The sequence below is a fragment of the Sphaerodactylus townsendi genome, linkage group LG03 (genome assembly GCF_021028975.2).
Source record: "Sphaerodactylus townsendi isolate TG3544 linkage group LG03, MPM_Stown_v2.3, whole genome shotgun sequence".
NCBI classification, from domain to species: Eukaryota; Metazoa; Chordata; class Lepidosauria; order Squamata; family Sphaerodactylidae; genus Sphaerodactylus; species Sphaerodactylus townsendi.
In genome coordinates this window covers 57,007,039-57,027,753 of record NC_059427.1, presented here as the reverse complement: position 1 = coordinate 57,027,753, position 20,715 = coordinate 57,007,039, and the positions used below count along the sequence as shown (strand labels likewise).

The window sequence follows — 20,715 nt, the reverse complement described above, 5'->3', positions numbered from 1 at the left end:
CACAAAAGCTGTTAAGGCATTTCTTATCATCATCACACATACATGTACCTTCTATGTTAAAAAGACAAAAGAAAATGCAAGCCACATCTGAAATGCTCGAACACAACCAAAACATAAAACAAACAAAACAAATAAGCAGCCATTTCCCCAGCTGCAACATTTCCAGTAATTTATATAATCACATGCCAAGTAGCATCCAATAGATTCTTCAAAGGCATCTTCTACCAGTTGTGTCACAGGAACGGATGCTTTTAAAATGATTAGGTTCAATGTTGTGTTCAAAGAGATTTCATAATGTAGTTCACCTCAAGGTCACATTGAATTAGCTAAGCCCATCCACCCAGGGTTTAATTGCCTGTACTGTAGAACAAATGGGGGGAGAGTCCCCCACACCACACACACACAAGAGACAGAGCAAGCTGAGCTAATAGACTTCAGTTGAGGGAATTAGGGAATAATATGTATGCAATGTATGACTCGAGGTCTGCTGCAGAGGAGGGCTTTACAGCTGCCAAACGCACTCCTCTGCTTGCGTGTTCATTGCCCTAAATATTGTAATCACTCAACTGAGCTAAATGAATGAGTTGAAATCTAGGATTAAACTCCAATGCTGAGCCACGCATACAAAAATCGGTTTCTTTCAATATGCACATTTGCTAATTTAATGAGGTGAAAAACATCCCCTTAGCATAACCACGTGCATGTTTCCTTGGAAGTCAGCCCCTTTAAGATCAAACAGGCTTACTCTCAAAAGAGTATACCTAGGACTGTAGGCTCCGTATATTCACTGAAGTAATAATAAAAGCACATGATATATTTTTTTTAAAAGTCATGGATCTGTAGCACTCTAGGCAAGCGTCCAGGTTTACCCGAAGCAAGGCTTCCTTGCTGAGAGTTCAGCCGCTGATAGTCCTGAAAGGCCACATCCAGTGCCCTGCCTTTGTGATTCCGGGTGCTGTCCAATTAAGTGCTGTCGTACATAAAAAGTGCCTGATGGGAGACAACAGGGAGTTTCCATGAAAGGATTATTGTGCTACTTAGGTTGCTGCCAGATTGTTACACACTAAATGCGACTCCCAGACAAGCAGACTCCAAGACAGCCTCTGCAACTCTTACACTGCTTTGAAGATGAGCTACTGCTCATCTTCTGCAAATGTGCATTGGTTTCTCTGAAGAGTTAAGTTCAAAGATGCACAGAGAAAATGTTGTCACTACGCCTGCTGGCTCCATCCCCTTTGTCAGCACATTCAGCTGAACAACTGCAAAAAGACAAACAGACATACAAGTGTGTGCTTCTCTGAACATGCTGCACTCTTCTTTTTGTAGCGGTCCCAATCTCTTTCTCACACTCACTGCAAGGCTGAATGTGAATGTATCAAGAGAGGGAGAGCAGGAGAGAGTAAATATCTTTTTACTCTGACAGTTAAAAAGTGTAGCAGCTAGCAGCATGGGATACGAAACAAGATGTCCTCTGTTCAAACCTCAACTCAGTCATGAACTCACTAAGTGACTTTTGTCTGTAGTTTCAGACCAAACCTCCCTAAATGCAGTATGGAAACACTGACCCATCTTTCAGGACTTGGAAGAATTATGGAGATAATGCTCAATCTGCACCTTGAATGCATTAAAGTGTTGCATCAATACAGTAATAATATGTGGAAGCAGCTCTGAAGTAACAATTTCCAGCTTTTGTCCAAAAAACTAAAATTTTGGGTATATTCTGGTAAAATTTTGGGTAAAAGTTCAGCTCACTTTTAACTACACTCCACTTGTGAGCAAATGCGTAGTTCAAAAGACTGGACAAAAATGTTGACACACCCAATTTACTCACTGAACATTTAGCAACTTCCATCTGTTTACATAAAACTTTTTGGAAAAAATCCCATGAGATTTTTAAACAAAATCCAAAGGACTAATAAGCAGTGCTGCATTAATAATGCTCTCACTTTTCCAAAATTGAATAATAAAAGCAAAAATATCAGAAGTTCTATTATCTCTATCATCTTCAATGCATTTCACAAAATCTGTCTTCCACTAACCTGTTTTTTATGTACATCTGCATCTGCTTTTTAAATCATGGCGTCTGAATAGTGATATCCAAATACAGTCCTCCCTCCCACATCACAGGGGTTAGGGGCACAATGCCCTCCCCCATGTGCAAAACAACGTTACATTTTTCCTGCTTCCACTTCAAGCCCCACCTGTGGGGCCAGGCTCTTCCTTCCTCTTTAAGATCTCCGTTGGCTCCTGCTGCCAGCCCTGACATCTCCTTGTCCTCCCCCCTGACCCGGGCCTCCAGGTAGGCACAGCTCCAGAGTTCTGTGGGGCAGCGACTTTCCACCTGCAATCTGGAAAACCGTGAACTAAAAGACGCGATGTGGGAGGGAGGACTGTATGCACATACTATCAGTCAATTCACTCGTAATTTTCCTCTTTAAAATATATGCAAGCAAGGCCCAGAGGCCTTCCATATTCTGCTGATGTGTGTTTTAAAAGGAAATGGCAGCAATTCATGCACATTCCTGGCCTTGCTGATTGTCGTGTGTCAGGTGTATATTTTGTATTTGAATAATAGTAACCAAGGGCAACATTTATAAAGCAGGCCTTTTCCATAGTACATTAATACTTCTTCCATTTCCCTCCAAGAAAACTATTAACTCAGTTTTACTTAATTTGCAGCTCCCATCATATTGGGGTAGTTTAATCCTGCCAGCAACAATTGTGTTAATCCAGCCCTCAGCCAAACTCCCAGTTTGCAGTCTATGGTCCAGATCAGATGCCATACTTAGCCCATATTTTCAAAGGTCATAAGCCATGCTTGTAGTCTTTTCTAACCTTACCTTGTGAGGTTAACACTGGCTTGCAGCCCTAAGGCTGCCTACTGCCAAAAAAAAGCCTTCACAGAAGGAATCTTAAACAGTTTTGTTCCACTGTAAACGCACCGTGATCTGAGTTAGGTTGAGAATTTTTCAGTATAAAATATGAACACTTCTGTACGCTTTATTTAAACCAGCTGTGTGTATGACCCAGAAGTTCCTATTTCCTGTCCATGCTATGTTGTGAGATGATTTGAAATGCAGAGAGGAGGATGGGAGAGAGCCAAAACAACAAGGCAAAGTCTGCCCTAACTGGCCATAGCCAAGCCTGGGAAACAGCACTGGGTCAAAAAAATCAAAGTACAATGACAACTTCACAGTGCCTGCTCAAGAGAATCTTCCAGCATAGCGTAGAGACAGACTCTTGCATTTGCCAAAATTTAAGCTAAATAGATGCTGCCTGTGTTCCCATCAAGTCTCTGATTTTGTGAGTAATTGGAGCACAATGGCTGATCCGTTTCTTTTTAAAACAAAGACCATTTTGAATTCTATGAAAGCTGAAAGCTGTACTCACTAAGGTTTAGACAGAGTTCAAGTTCAGCTATCCCATCTTTACAAGTTCCTCCATGTAAAATGCAGCACTGAAAAATAATCTGCCTTCTCCTGTTATAAACAAGTTTATAAACACAAAAATATTTGGCACAAAGTTTATTGTTGATCCCTGCCAAAAAGTATCATAACAAACCAGGAATACCCATCCACAGCTCATCAAGTTATCCATGGCTCTAAATACATTGACTGTCAACAAAGTAGTGGAAAGACATCAGTTGGGTAATGCAGCTCACACTGCTAATATAAATTGCTTCATTATGGAAGTTATGATTAAATATCACTTCCGACTAACCCAAGCCCTATAATCCTCTGCAAATATGAAAGCTCCCAGATAGAATGTCACAGAAGCTTAATGGCAAAGTATGATTCCCATACAGAGGACACCCCTCTCCAACACGCTCAGTCATGGTCACTTTATTTAGAAAATTTTAGCCTGTTTTTGATTTAGAGGTCCACAAAATAATTGTTAAATAAAATCAAGTAAATAAAATAAAAGCAAACGGCAGCAAAAGCACACATTGTAAGAACTATGGGAACTTATGCACTCATGAATCAAATAAATAAGATTTTTTTAAATGACAGTGCTGAAATGAAGTCAACTGGCACAAGACTTTAGATAGACTTATGGAGCTCCATGGAATTCAGCCAAGGTTAGACTGACTGGGATCAATAGGGAGAAGGCCTTTTCAGTTGCTGCCCTACAGTTAGGGAAATTCCCTTCTTCAGGAGTTGAGTTTGACAGTAGCAGTTTTGTAAATTAAGTTGCTGACCATATTTCCTATTCTCCTGTGATTATAACAGTTTTATGATGTATAATTTACATATTTTATGTATTTGCATATTTTGTCTGGTTTTATGATGTATGATTTATGCATTTTGCCAGTGTCACAAATGGCTTTGAGGATCCCTTTTCGGGTCAAGATGCAGCTTGATAAGTAAGATTAATATTTATTAATTAAGATTAATTCCCTCAAGAATCTATATGATTCCGCAGTTGAAAAGTTCCTTTAAATGGTCCTTCAAGAATCACAGTCACAAGGGGGTCAAAGCAGCACCTTGAATTATGCTTGGAAACGTTCTAGAAACCAATGCAGATCTTCTATCCCTGAAAAATATGATCAAGCCAGGTTGTTTTAATATCCAGCCTGCCTTATTCTGAACTATGAAGTTTCCAAACAGTTTTGTGCGAATGTGCGTAAAGTTCCATCAAGTCGCAGCCAACTTATGGCAACCTCAGCAAAGGGTTTTCAAAGCTAGTGAATATGCAGAGGTGGTTTGTCATTGCGCTTCTCTACAAAGTCTTCCTTGGTGATCTCCCATCAAAGTACAGACCCTGCTTAGCTCCTGAGGTTTGATGAGATTGGGCTATAAATAGTCATGATACTGAATCATGCAGACCAAGTCCCCCCCAAAAAACATCAGGACATCTGCAATTACTTTATTTAGAAAATTTAGGGTCACAGTTTTCTGATGTAACATTTGGGACATAAATATGGGAACTACCAACCTAAATGTGTTACCAGGGTATCTAACAAACTACTAGAAGAAGAAGCTGCTAGTATGGCTATAGAAAGCACTAAAATTGTGCTGGAAAGTACAATGTGTTATGTTTGTCACTGAGCATCTGGTAATGACACGACAAACCAAAGTGCCATATGCCACCAGTTCACATTATTTCATTGTAGACACAGCTAATCAACCATAATCATTCATGCAAGACTAAATATTTAAAATATTACTAATAATTAAATTTGGTCACAATTAAATCAATCAACAAATGAAAAATGCTGCAAAAGACCTTAACTTCCATTGAGCACAACCAAAAAGGAACTAGCTACTAAACACCCCTTAATAATGGCTTCTATTATTGATATTACTATGTCAAGCAGAGACTGAACTTACATACAAGAGAAGCCATTACACAGCAAGATCTCATTCATCTGGAAAACCCACATTCTATTCAAGATCCCTATTGTTACCAGGCACCAGAATAGTGGCTGACAAAAGTCGATGCGGTTAGATGTGGTTAAGATCATGAAGCTTATCAGGCTATTATGACAGAAAAACCAACAGAGAATTTTCTTAGACAACATCACAAAGGCTTCTGCAGGGAAGAGATTTGTCAAAAGCAAGACAAAGACTCAGCATTTTCCTACTCATTTAGTCACACCAAATGCATTTCTGAAACTTGTTTAATCCCACCTTGCACCTGTAGGATACGTAGAAACACCCCATATGGTTAAATAGGCTGCTAGGCTTTCTGTGCCTAGAGGACAACAAGAGCTTGTTTGGCCTGTAGATATGTGTGTTTTAAAATCAACTTCACTTGCTGACCTTCACCTATAGCTTAATGCTAAGGGATTCTGAGGGTGGTAATGATGTTTCTACGGTAAAAGCTACATCAAGCCACCACCACATCAAATCACCATTAGTGATGGAAAAAATTTGGAAGTCTATGCCATGGACAGAAACACATTTTACAGTGACATGCCTCTGAAGATGCCAGCCATAGATGTGGGCAAAACGTTACAGGAGAAAAAATTACCAGATCACAGCCACACAGCCTGGAAAAGGCACAACAGCCAGTTGATTCTGGCCACAAAAGCCTTCCAACAAAACTTTGGAACCTTTTGCATTTGAATCTGGAACAGTGAGAAATAGTCCTGATGTCAAATTCATGGGATTTTCTTTGTGATACTTTTTTGTACTATAGTAAAATGTAATGGATTACAGTTCTGCCACATGTTGTCAGAAGTAGATCAGTCTCAATGCTCATTTCAGTGCAGACTTATCTATCCAGGGCATTTTTAGTTTGTTCTTCCAAGAAACTCAGGGCAGTGTATGTGATTCAGCCCTCCTCCATTTGAGGGGGATAAATAATATTGCACATGGACTTACCACAGCCCATGCGGGAGGTAATTTTTTCCTTTGTTCTTAAATCTCTGTTTTAAGTTTGTAAATGTTATCTTGCCTTATCTTCAGTGCTGGGGAAAGAAACTTTGATCTTCAAAGGAGCTGCATTTTTATCTTTCAATTGCACTGACTTATTTCCTTTTCATACCACATTGCACTTACCTCTCATTCTCTTCAGTCTGGCTTTTTGCTAATTTAGGATTGGGAACACTTTGGGGGAGGGACAAGTCTTTTGCTTATGTTGTGCTATGATTCCAATTATGCTGTCTTATATAATAATACAGCTGGAGGAAGAGGAAAGTGGCATCAAGTCACAGCATTTTCATGGAAAGAGACGTTCAGAGGTCTTTTGCCACTGCTTGCCTCTGCACAGCAACCCTGGATTTACTTGGTGGCCTCACATCCAAATACTAACCAAGGCTGACCCAGCTTAGCTTCTAAAATCTGACAACATCAGGCTAGCCTGGAGCATCCAGGTCAGGGCACAATGACCTATGAAAGTATAGTTGTTTAGACATAAATGTGCAAATTAATATACATGTTAGCAGTAAAATGCCATGCAGATTAAAGCTGAACTGGTAAGGCAATGCTAATGTCAATCATCAATTCTATAGTCAACAGTATTATCATTCAAATAAAAGTTGGTATTTTACAACCAACGGATAACATCTTTACAATTGTTTGCTGTTGCATTGTTTGACCTTGCATAGTCCCTCAAAAGGTCAATTGTTTGACCTTGTATAGTCCCTCAAAAGAGAGTCAAAGGTTCCAAATCTCAATTTTACATCAGTGGAACACTCAAACAGGTAAGAAATTATAAGAGCAATCCTAAAGAGAATTTATTTCTTCAAAACCCAAAACAACTTGCGGGCCAGGTTACCTGAAGGATCCTGCACTCCTAAGCTCACCAGTTAATATCTGCCTTTCAACTGCTGCTCACTGTGCCCCCCAACTTCAGAGGTGAGGGGAGTAGCAGCTAAATACATGGCATTTTCTGCAGTACCAACTTGCCTTTGGAACATTCTCCCATTCCAGGCTCACCTGATGCCTACTTTTAAGTGCCAGGTTGAATCATACCTTTTTCCACACAGGCTTTTAATTGGGGATTTTATGTTGCCAGCTTTTTATGGTCTGCCTCTACTCAAAGATCTGTTTTATGGATAGCTTTATGATGTTGCTGTCCCTGGGTTTGTTTTAATGTCTTCCTGTTTTGATATTGATAACTTATCTTAAGTGTAAATTGCCTTGAGCAGGACTCTAATGACAAGGTATCAAAATCCCTTAAATAAACAAAGCCCATCAACTTCAACTGAAAATTGTACTATCCTTAGGATTCTGCCAGAAATCTTTCACAACTTCATATCCTTTGATTATACAACCAGTGAAAATAACTGCAGCTGAACTATTCCAAAACATTGTTTTGATTATTCAGAGTAGTAGGATCCATATTCTCCAAAAGCAAATAAAACAGTATTCATATTGCCATGCATGAAGAGCTCACTGGAAAACCTTTTAGCTATTTCATCTGCCAACATGCAAACCCTTAGAGTGAATAAAGGGAAAAGCAGAACTAATTTAACATGGCATATACATGGTTACACAGAAACGTTTCCCGAGGACATTTGCTGAGATATTCTCAGATAACTGTTTCTCATACAATAAACTACAATATGCATTGCACGGGCCTTTCAATGTAATTATGCCCTTTGGAGCTGCAGATATTCCCGCCTTCTCCCTCTCCTCAAAACACTCTAAACAACAATCCACCTTTGGGAAAAAATATGGATTAAAAATAATACAATAGGAAGCATTTCTTCAGGAGTTACGAATTGACTCTTCCCACATTAAACACTTATTTCTTTAAAAATGGGCAGATTTTCATTACTTAAGAATCAATCACCAGCTGTAATGCCATATAGAAAAGCACTAGGGGGAAGGAAGGATGAATCTGTCAGTTTAATATCTCACCCACTGCTATAAAAAAAACCCACTCTTTTTAATAACAAGTTCTGAGAATTACTTAGATGCCAAAGTTTATTTGTATCCCTTTGCTATGTTAAGGTTCTCACAGATCATATTCCAAATCCATGCTATACGACCCTGTTGCTCGGTTACTCAACTCTGAACAAATACTCTGCCAGAAATGGAGAGAAAAAGAAAGCACAGATGAATGTCTGGAGAATGAATCATCCACTAGAAGTAGCCTTATGGCCCCTGCAGTGTAACCGATTAGTCATAACCTCACAAACAGTAGAATGAAAAAGGAAATGGCGAAGCTATTCACTCACTCAGGCCCAACAAACTGTTCCCTGCCTCCATTTTTAAGTGAAGACTTTTTTTTTCAAATGACCAGGATTTACGTACTGTAAACATAAGCCTTTAATACAAAAATGCAATGAAGATTTGTGAAAAGTATTGTTTTGGCATAATACTCCAAGGCTAGTGAGGCCTTAAGGAAAAGATTCTTGAAAGGGCCTTAAACATCTGTCTTTTGTGGGCCATGTTTAAAATGATGTGGGCTGAGTAAACTTGACAACTCAGCCAAATATAAAGCTAAGATTTAGATCAAGATTCAAATCCCCGCTCTGTTATGAAGGTCATGTGGTGGTCCTAACCCTAAATCTAACGTGCATCACAGGATTGTTGTGAGGATAAAATGAAAAAGGAGGTAACCACCTACACCACATCTCCAAATCATGTCTTAAGCTACAACCACTCTTCTAACAATAACTCCACCCAGAGTTACACCTAAGTCAATTGAAGTCAGAGGACTTAGAAAGGTATAATTGTTTTAAGGATTGCATTTTAAATGCTGAATCCACTTGAAAGTAAAAGTACATTTTGGCATTCAAAATGCTCTTGTATCAAAGTACCATGTTCAATAAAGCACAAAGTAATGGTTTTGACAAAGGCAGTGCATAAAAATGAATACCTCTCATATTTGTTTGGGACAGTATTCTAATGCTGCACATGAACTGACTGTGCTAACATCTTTTTCTGAGATAGAGCTTTTGTGGTTTCCATGTATATATGTCTTCCCCTTTTTCACAGGAAAGGGCATGCTAAAATTAAGAAATACAGCACAAGGCTCATAATAAATAAGGTTCATAAAAATTAAGAAATACAGCACAAGGTTCATAATAAACTAGATGTTCAATTGAGGGTGGACTTTGAATCACAATATTAAAGTAATTTCTTACTTATTCTCCACAGAAATCAGTGGGGCCTAAAAAGTCATTAACATCAGCTCAATTATGTCCAATATGATTGTGAATACTATTCACAACATTACCTACCTTTTCACTACAACAATCACAACAGTTGGTAAGAATATGGATCTTGCACCAATGTTATACAATGCCTGAAAACAGCTTTAAAGACTCCCGACTCCTAAACGAAGACTTGCCATCTCATACATATGTATTACCATTTCACATTCATTGTATGACAGAAATACATAATTCATTGCACCATCAGATTTATATGTGCTAAGAAAATTAATGAGGAGAATGACACTCAGTGGCCTTGCTAGGCAATCAGAAAGCTGCTCTGAGCAGCAGTCAGTTGCATTTTAAATTTGTAGCAAGTTCTAAATCTAACTGACATCGCAAATATAGATCAAAGAGTCATGTGGAGCACATAACTTCTTTAGAAGTCAGGATTGTGGACCTCATTCATGTCTACAATAACTAAGGCTGCCAGTGATTAGACTGTGCACACAACCACTGCTTTCAAACTAAATAGATTCTGCAAAACCTCAAATTTATGTCAGAAGTGTTGTCTAAAAAAAGAACCACTTCAGAAGATTTAAGGTGGGGCTGTGCAGTAATCTGGTACAACACATGGCTTTGTGAAAGCCTGAGTTGTTTTTTCAATCAGCACAAAAACACAAGAAAGTCAAGGCAAGCTTAAAACCCATGGTTAGCTTTTCACAGCACAATCCTAAGGAAAAGGCACAATTTTCTATGTCAATTGAGATCAAGGGTCTTATAAGGTTGTTTAGGAGTTCCCTGTTAGATTCCTTGTCTTGCACAAAGTCAGATCTAAAAATTATCAACCACAGGCCTAGAAACATTGAATTAAGTCAATTTACTTCCTTCTGCTAAGTTGAGGGGCCTTGCTTTAGCAGAAGAAACCTTGGAAGACAACAACTTAGCATAAGAAAGTCGTTGAATTCAACCTGAATAAAAGTAGGATTGGTTAAAAACACTACACAAGAGCAGGGATTCTACAGGAACATCATTTGTGCCCCTCCTCAACACAAATTATAAAACCATCACCCATTATTGACCTTCCCACCTATTTATCTCCTTTTTGCCCAGTTATCTTACAACTTAGTCCTTACCAAAAATATCTCAAATTCTGCACATATGTGAAATGTGCCCATAGATCAGGACCATAAGAATTTGTATATAATATTTTGACAGCTTGTCTAAGACATCAAATACACACATCTCCCTTAATACAACATGATTGTTTAAAACTTGTTTTGGTAAACTCACTAAGGTCAACATGATAAATTAATCAAAGGTACCAAGTTGTAAGTGTATCAGTTCTACATATTTATACCTTACCAACTCACCCCCATGCCAAATGAAACAACACATTTGGACACATTGACCTAAGAAAGCTGAGACTCCACCCCATTTTACAGTATGTTTCCACTTTGCCATTATTCTATTCCCAAGGATCTACTAATTCCTATGGAAAAAAATTTGGGAGGTTCAGTGAGCTGCATTGGGAAGGCAGAAATCAGTGGAAATAACCACATCCCTTTACTGCTCACAAATGATAGAAACTGGTCAAGGTTTCAATAAGATTTGCCTACACATAACTGTTGAAAAGGAGTGGTATGAACATAATTAGATGCCAACATCATCCTATTTGCATGTGCTTGCTTATTAACAGAATTATCACGATACCAACAGCACAGCACTAAGACAGGCCAACTCAAATACCAACTAATGCACAAATTTGCTGCAACAAATTTTCAACAGGAATTATGTCTTGAAAAAACTCACTGCCCATTCCTCTAATTTCTATTAATTTTTTACCTCTCTGTAAAGAGACCCATTTAAGAAAGCCTTGAAATTAACATGATTTGCCCCAGGCAGAGAGGAAACACACTGTGGTGAGGAACTCATTAGAACTGGGTCCCATCAAGAGAGACTACAGACAAACTACTCTGATCTAGGCTGCGGTGGTGAGCTTCAAGAAGGGGAGGGGATTATGATCTTCAGCTGCTTTGAGACTCCATAAGGGAGAGAAAAGCAGGCTTTAAAAATTCAAACCAGCAGCCGCCACACAAGCATCAATAAGTCAGAACTGCATTACAGCACAGGCAGCCCAATCCAGATCCCTGGGGTGGCCAGGGATGGGGCCACTGTGGTGCCACCCTGTGGCGTCCAGGGGGATTTTAGGCAGAGCAGGGAGGCAAATCTCCCCCCCCCAAAAAAAAATCTCTGCCACCCAAAAGCACCCCAAAGGGCTCAGTAGGTAAAACTCCATGCCCTGAGCACTGGTGTCCTGGGAGGCAATGCTTTGGAAACTGACTAACATTGGCTCCATCCCTGACCACGCCTCTGAAATGCCCCATTATACCAGCAGAGGCACACGGGCATTGATGCAGCGCTGTATACCCCAGCAGACACCTACCCACTGGGAAAAGTGCCCCAGGTAGGGTAAATCTGCTGGCGCAGGGTCCCACCGCCTCCAAAACTGCCTTTGCTCCACTCCCTTGATAAAGCTTTCAGAACAATAGTGAAGAAGCAAATTCCTACATGCTCATTAAAAGCTTCTTTAACTCCTAAATGCTGTTCAAAATAAAAACATCTTAGCAAGACACATGAAAATGAGAATGGAAGATAACCGTTTTGGGGAAGCATTCCCCAGCCTGAGTCCCATCCTTCATGCTTGCTTCCATTTTGTGGTGGGAAAAAACCCAGAGCCCTAGCACATCTATGAACTTAGGCCGATCTGCAGTCCTTTACTTTTCTAGGGACTCCTCTAATTATTCAGGGTTACTTACAAGGAGATTTAACTGAGTATAGGATGGTCACAACTTATTATCCATAGTATCATTGAGACACTGCCTCATCACACCTAGCGAAATACAAAGACCCTGTTGAATACCCAAGCCTTTGTACTATGGCATGCCAAGCAGGGCTTGCTAGTAGGCCCTAAGAAGGCCTACTTGTCATTCAACTTGGCCTTGAAAACCCACATTGTAAGTGAAAGGGTATCCACAGAATTTTTTTCACAATGTTCTATACTTTGTTTCATATCAAGATGTTAGCTTGGTCAGTTGAAATGCAGCGGTTGAGAAGATTGTATACTTCTGCATTAGAATATAGTCCCAAATGAATATGACAATTATCATTCATTTTTTATGCCTTTGTCAAAACCATTATTTTGTGCACTATTAATCTTGGTACTTTGATACGAGAGCATTTATCCCAAAATGCATTTTTATTTTAAAACTTCCAAAAGGATGAGGGGAGCAGGGCTAGGTAGGCACTAGAATCCAGGTGGAGCAATCTACAACAAAGAAAGTTCAACATGCTTTGTTCTGTGACGGAGGAATATACAACCTACTAACATTTTATACGAAAACAGAGTATAGTGGAACACAACACTCATCATCTGGTAGCTTGCACTGTTACAATCTTCAACAACTACAAATACATTTGTTACTGCTAGAAGTAACATTTCTCTATGCAAGCTGGGAACACAATCCAGGGATGAAGCTGCTTCTTTCCTGAGAAAGCCCCCTAAAAAAAATCAGAGGAAATTACTTTTGAATAAACACTTGTAGGATTCGACTGAAAGCTTTCAGACAAGCTTAACTAACAATGCATTTCTGCAGTAAAACTCACCACGTTGTTTTTTCAGAGACTGTTCTGTACACATCTGTTCCAGATTTAGCAAATGCTTAATGAAGTCCAGATTGCTCCATAACATCATCAAGGCACCCCAAAACTTAGTTTCTCTATCCCACACCAGCACATGATTGATTAGTCCTCATATAAGTTATTAGCACTCAGCTTAGAAAGAAAAAAATCACTTAAATGGAAGTGGAACTTCCTAGATGAAGCACATTTGCATGTTATTTGCTTATTTTGCATAACATATTCTAATTGTGAAAGAAGCAAAGAGGGACATGAAAGACCCTTTTTCTAAGCGCTGGAAATCCTGGCGTCTCCTCTTATCAACAGAGGAAATCCTGTGTTTATGCTGTTAAGTATAACACATGCCCAAGGATGCAGATGTATTGATAGGTGTAGATTAGAACAACAGGTCAACAGATTCCAAGGGAAAAAGAGATTCGAAAGCTAGTGATGCCAGAGAACACACTCTGCATTTTCCATACAATGCTATACGGCACTCCAGTGGCATCTTGACCTGCATTTTCAGTGATTTAAAAATGAAAGCAAGCTTTAAAAGAGGATGGAAAACACCTCGCTTTGATTAATGATGCTATCTCTTATTTAAGCTGCACAGACAATATTAAGCACATTGCTATAGAATAATTTCCCTTCCAAACTGTATCAGAATATTTTCATTTTTCAATGCAACAAGATTAAATTTTGCTCTGCTGAGTAAAATATTAAGTTAGGCTGGCATTGGTGTCTGTTGGGAACGTACCATGCCACAATGGAAACATCTTCTCTGTCTTTCTGGAGTCTTCCTCTCTCCTCTCCTTCTGATCTGTCTCTCAACAGCAAAAGGTCAAAATTCCCTCCTCCAATTCAGTACAATGAGCACAAATCTACTAAAGTGAAGGATCAGTTATGTCTCCCACTCCTGATCTGCATCATTATCAAATTTACTTTTCACCACACTCCCCTATCCTACAGCTTCTTCAGCCTTAATTACCATGCCCCCACCATTCAGGAGAAAGCACTATGTTTGCCTATTACTCTGTTGTTCACAACCAAATGACTTCCATAAGTTTGAACCACAGAATAAATTTGTTTGTTTGTTTGTTTGTTTACTTTCTATGCTGCTCCCCTCCCCCACTGGGTCGGAACAACTTCCAACAGCAATAGACAAATAAGATTTAAGCAGCTTAAAAACATATAGCAAAAAACACCACAGATGACAAAATAACTCATATTTTCTGAGAAAAGACCTCACTTCAGATGGAAGAGTCAAGTGGAGATGGAATGGGGGGATGGAAAGGGGAAGGCCAGCTGAAAAGGCTGTAGCTGCTTCAACCACATGCTTGGGGGAACAGCTCTGTCTTACACAGGGGTGTAGCTAGGATAAATGGAGCCCGGGGCAAAATCTGAGTTTTGCACCCCCCCCCCCATTTGGGTAGCATTCCTCCCCCACCACGACCAAACAACATTTTTTGCACCAGGTCATCTCAAAGTCACCATCGCATTATAGAACATGGCCCAACACACAAATCTGAACACACCCAGGGCTCCCTAGTTTAAACAACATTGAAAGTGATGCTATTTTTTGAAGGCGGGGAATCCACCCTGAAACAGCATCACTGTTAATGTTGTTTAAACTACAGAGCCCAGATTCTCCTTTTAAATCCACCTTAAGGGGATACTCTGGGCTCCCTAGTTTAAACAACATTGAAAGTGATGCTGTTTCAGGGTAGATTCCCCACCCCAAACAGCATCATTTTCAATGTTGGTTATTAATGAGTTTTCTGGGCTGTGTGGCGGTGGTCTGGTGTATCTTATTCCTCATATTTCAAGTGCCTCTGTGGCTGGTATTTTCAGAGGTGTATCACAGAGAGAAGTCTATTATACACTGTGTCCAGCCTTCTCTTATAACAGACTTCTCTCTGTGATACACCTCTGAAGATGCCAGCCACAGATGCAGGCGAAACGTTAGGAACAAGATCTATCAGACCACGGCTACACAGCCTGTAAAACTCACAACTACCAGTTGAATCTGGTTTTTGAAAGCCTTCAACAATACTTTCAATGTTTTTTTAATCTAGGGAGCCCAGATTCTCCCTTTAAATCCACTCCAAAGGAGGTGGATTTAAAGAGAGAACCTGGGGAAAATTTGAGGGTGCCTGTCAGGGGAGCAATGTTTAAGCTAACAGTACCAAACTTTTAGGCTATCTTCAGAAGACTCTCCTGATTAAACCACCCAGGTTTAGTGAAGTTTGGTTCAGGAAGCCCAAAGTTATGGACCCTCAAAAGGGTAGCCCCATCTACCATTAGCTCCCATTGGAATGGGGGATGGAGAACCCCTTTTGGGGGTCCATAACTTTGGACCCCCTGAACCAACCTTCACCAAACCTGGGTGGTATCAGCAGGAGACTATCCTTATGATACCACCAAGGTTTAGTGAAGTTTTATTCAGGGGATCCAAAGTTATGGACCCTCAAAATGGTAACCCCATTTACTATTAGCTCCCATTGGAAACAATGGAGTATGGGGTCACCCATTTTGGGGGTCCATAGCTTTGGACCCCCTGAACCAAACTGCACCAAACTTGGCTGGTATCATCAGGAGAGCCACCTGACAATAGTCTGAAATGTTGGTGCTGCTAGCCTAAAAACTGCGCCCCCTGCAGGCCAAAAATGGGAAGAACCCTGGAAAATAGAAAAAGCCACTAACGAACCTGCAATTTTTGCGCCCACCACAAGGTGGCGCCCGGGGCACTTATCCCCGGATGTCCCCATGGTAGCTACGCCTCTGGTCTTACAGGCCCTGTGGAACTGTAAGAGATTCCACTGGGCTCGGATCTCAATACACAGAGCATTCCACCAGGTTGGGACAAGGACAAAAAAAGCCTTGGCCCTGGTTGAGGCCAGCCAAATCCTAGAAACAGGGACTTCCAGCAGATGTCTCCGGGGGCCATACCCGAGAGACAGTCTCGCATGTACTTGGCCCCAGACCATTTAAGGCTTTGCATGTCACTACTACAACATTGAATTTTATCTAGTACTCCACCCGGAGCCAGTGCCACTGTCAAAAAACTGGTTGGATATGTGCCCACCACAAGGTCTCCATAAGGACTTTTGCTGCTGCATTTTGAACCAATTGGAGTTTCCAGAGCAAACCCAAGGGTAGCATAGAGCAAGCTGCAAAAGTCAAACCTAGAGGCAACTGTTGCATGGATTACTGTGGCCACATCAGCCTGGGATAGATAGGGAACCAACTGCTGTGCTTGGTGCAAATGGAAGAATGCCAAGCAAGTCATATGTGCCACCTGAGTCTCCAATAAATGGGGTAAAGGTCTTCCCCATAGATAAAGCTTGCAATATTTCAGAAATCTAGTAGGCAATCCTGACCACAGATGAATATTATTTCAAATCCCTAAGGGCCAAGTTTCTAGTAACCCTTGCAGTCATAACACTGGAGGATTTGTGGTTTTGTCAGGAACTATAACAACTGCAGCAGCATCCCCTCGTTATTGGATACCACTATGCTAAACAATCTTTCCAAATTGGATTGTCTTGTCCACACAGGAGAACACAGTTGGGAATTATTGCTGCAGGGCAACATCCTGTGCTGGGTGGATAAAGCCTCACACCCAGACCTTGTAACTCTTTATTCTCTAACTTTCAATGATTAATTCATCAGATATCAACAATTTAGCTTTTCAGCAGATCTTCTCTAACCATTGACTGAGATTTTTCATTATGCAAATCAGATTCATTTTTGCTGACACAATCCTGGGAAGAGTCTGCTGGATCAGACAAATGGACCATCCAGTCCAGCATCCTGTTTTCACACACCAGCCAACCAGCTGTTGAGGTCCTCCCAGCACTAGTAGTCAGAGGTTTGCTGCCTCTGGATATGGAGGCTCCCTTCAGTAACCATGGCTAGCAACCATGGATGAATCTGTCTAACCTCCTCTTAAATTTGTCTACTACTTCCCTGGCAGCAAATACCTCAGTTAATTACTCCTTTATTAAAGAAGTATTTAAATTTGTCAATTCTGAACCTATTTCCCTACAGCTTCACTGAGTAGTCCTAAGGTCTGGTATTACTGGAGACAATGCTCCCTCCATCCACTTTCCCCACCTCATGTATAATTTTATAAACCTCTTTCATGTCTCCCCTTAGCTGGCTTTAGACTCAGTTAAGTGATGCTGTTAGGCCTTGCAAGCCAACCCTACCAAAATAAACGGACTACTGTGACTACCACTGCCAAGAGACAGAAACAAAAAATTTAAATCCAGAGAATTGTGGTGGAAATCGAAAATATTTTTGAGGCCTGCACTGAACGCCCTCCTATCAAATAGCACACCCGGATGAGCACAATTGTCCTCCTCAATGCGCACAGGAGTGCAGCGAAGGGCAAAAAGAGAGGATCGTCCGGGGGGGAGGGGGGCAGGCCGTCATCCGAGCTCCAGAGTATTAATCTCTGAGTATCCTCTTTCCTGCACATTTGCACCGCAGCGTGAGAAGAGCCAGCGCAGATGTCACGGGAAGGACACGGTGCATTAGCGAAACAGAATTGCTCAGCTGCCTCTTTAAGGGGGCTGCACGGCATCAAGCCAACAAAAGGGGAGGGGAAGGCTCCGGATTTGGCTGCTGCGGTGACACTGCACCGGACTCAGGGAAAAGGGGGATGGCTGAAGGGGTGGGTTGCTGATGCGCCTCGTGCGAGTTGCTCGAAGCCAAAAAGATGAGGCAGCTGCCTTCCGGTTACGAATTGGCCGGACCCAGCCAGGGGGCGGGCTTGCAAGGCGCTGCAATCGCCACGCATCTCAAGCAGTCCTGCCCAGAAGAGAGGGGGGGGGAGGCACGCGCCACAGCTGGTCTTTGTAGTCTCGGAGCGAGATCGGGAGGCTTGGACATCTGCCCGGCGACCGCTCCACGAGCCAATGTGCACGCAGCAAACGTTCACACGCAAGGAAGAGATTCGACGTGGAAGGGGGTCAGAGCCCACCTCAGACCCCCCAAGGTCACGCAAGCCACATCACTCTTGGTCGTACACTAACCACTAGCCCACGCTTCCCTGCCTCCCACGTTTATCCCTTGCAAGGAGCAGTCGGCATACACGATGCTCCAATTTGCAGGAATCGCCATACCTTTTCTTCACCACCGTAGTCACGCAGTTGCCCCTGGACCCGGTCCCCACCCCTCCCCGGGCGACAGCGGCTAAACGGGCGCCTTTACCTCCTTCAGCTGGTCCATCTCAGTGCGGATGGTCTCGTACTCCAGCTCCAGCTCCTCGTACTGCTGCTTCAGCTGCTGCTTCTCCTCCAGCACGGCCAGACCGTATTCAGCAGCCTGGATCTTCTCCCGGGTGGTCTCGCCCAGCTCCTGGAAGAGCCGCTTGACCTCAGTGCGCAGCCACTCGGGCTCCGACTCCATCACCAGCTTGGTGTAGTCTTCCTCTTCCACGGCCAGAGACATCTTTGCGGGCAAGGCTGCGAGAGGGGGCTTTCCAGACGGGGCAAAAGAGGCAGGAATGGCGGCAGGGAGCGAGCAGAAGGAGGGATCTGAGGTGGCAAACCCCCTTTCGCAGCCTTTAAAACCACGCCAGCCGCCGGCCTGCCATCCTCCTCTCTCCTGCAGTGCAGTTTCCCAGGGCTGCCATTAAACGAGAAGGTTTCCTGCGCCTGCCGATCACGCCAGCGGTCCAGCAGCTCCTAACACCATGATGCGCCCTGCGAAACTAGATGGGAATGTAAACCGCAGTGAAATCATTCAAAAGGAACGGCCAGCCAGGGAGCCTGCGGCATTGTAGGACTTGTAGTCCCGGCTGTCTTGCAGCAAAGCTCGACTCTGTCCCTAGGAGACTACTAGTCCCACAATGCCTAGAGAGGCGAGCCAGATGGAAGCCGGCCCTGCCCTCTTGAAGGAATTTGCGCTGGAGGAAGGACCTGGCGAGCAAGTAGCTGATTATCCTCGTTAGAAGCGTGGCGGTGGACTGACGACTTCCTCTTGAATACTGACCCCTGCAGGCCGTGTACGGAAGTACGCTGAATGTGGCTGCTTTGATTGGAAGGCAAGCGTGCGACCGTTCCGCTGCAACCTTATCCATATGTGGACATTACCTTAGCAGACAATAGTATGATGGCCTGCGATGCGAATGAAAACTGAAAACCTACGGAGCTTTGAGTTCAAACTCTGCCAATATCTGTGGGCTAATTTTTGCACATTTCCGGACATTTATAAAAGAACCACAACAAGCCCTCTTAAAATTGCAATTTAGTTGCAATTTAATCTTGACTGTGCGCTGGAACACATCCTCCTTCTAAGCTTACATGTTCTGTTCCAAGGTCCATTCATACACACACACCCCAAGTCAGAATCATTCCTTATAATGTGTTTTCTTTGTTTCCATCCAGGGGAGCAAGGAGGGGTCTTGGTCATAGGCATCACCCTGGGAACTGGAGGGCTTTGTTACATGCCTTCAGGGATCAAGTTCCTGAGAGGGTTCGGAACTCAGATGTATTATTAACACTGTAACAACAGTGGCTTGGATGTTAGAGATAGGTGCCCTCTCCATGGTGCTAAGTGCTCTCTCAATGCATTTCCCACCCACCAAGTTGTGATGCTACATGCTACATGCTCTAAGTGTACACCACAGGCAGGCCTGAATGGCAGGACCCCATGCCACATACCCTTTCATCTGAGCTGTGGGCATAGTGGCTGGCTGGAGGTTATGTAATGACTGTGACTGTGTGTGGAAATTTGTGTCCAGTCAAGTATCATGATACTTGTGTCCAGTCAGTTCAGAGGAGTGTGATCAGCTGCAACTACAGCTGACTTCCTGAGCTCCTCTGGAGGTTGCAACTGGGACTGTGCAAGGGGGGTATGTGGACTATCCCTTTGCACAGGCACCTGTGGTGTATGACACAGATTTGCTGGCTTAACTCTCTGCTAACTTGGAGAAACATTTCTGGGCTGGAGAGGCTTAGTAGATGAGTCCACCCACAACATCCCTCATTTCCACTGGTTTCTATGTTAGCCTGGCAGCTACATCAGCATATCTCCAGCAACCAGTCATGGCAGCTGGATGTTGATATATGTCTGCTCCTCCAGATACACATTCCTCTGGTATACACTGGCATAGTGTTTGGTTAGCTTCCTGAGCAGTTTGGGTTTGGGGTTCAGGATCGCACTGTTAATTGTTCTCTGTAAGCCAATTAGCCTTCTAAAAGTGGCTTCAGATTTGCACTGGCATAAGAAAGGAGGGAGCAGGGAGGGGCATTGGTTAGTAGACCCTGAGTTGGATGGCCCAGGCTAGCCTGATCTTCTCAGATCTCAGAAGCTGAGCAGAGTCAGTTCTGGCTAATACTTGGATGGGAGTCCACCAAGAATGCCAAGGTCATTGATGCAGAGGATGGTAATGGCAAACCAACTCTGTTAGGCTGATTCCGCGTGGGCAAAAAACAGCAGTGTGAAGACGGTATCAAAACAGTATAAATCCTTTTATA

The 20,715-nt window shown here is 42.4% G+C and overlaps 1 protein-coding gene across 4 annotated transcripts in view; it reads right to left on the bottom strand.

Moving 5' to 3' along the window:
• Positions 1 to 19,065, bottom strand: part of BICD2 (BICD cargo adaptor 2) — a 115,794-nt gene extending 96,729 nt beyond the window's left edge. For 2 of the 4 annotated variants that reach the window (XM_048488188.1, XM_048488191.1), the window contains exon 1: positions 18,446 to 19,060. In XM_048488188.1, coding sequence (XP_048344145.1) covers positions 18,446 to 18,685 — 240 coding nt within the window. In that variant the 5' untranslated portion in view covers positions 18,686 to 19,060. Of the gene's footprint in view, positions 1 to 18,445 lie in introns of all 4 variants that reach the window. The other 2 variants (XM_048488189.1, XM_048488190.1) reach the window with 2 other exon arrangements.
• Positions 19,066 to 20,715: the final 1,650 nt, after the last annotated feature.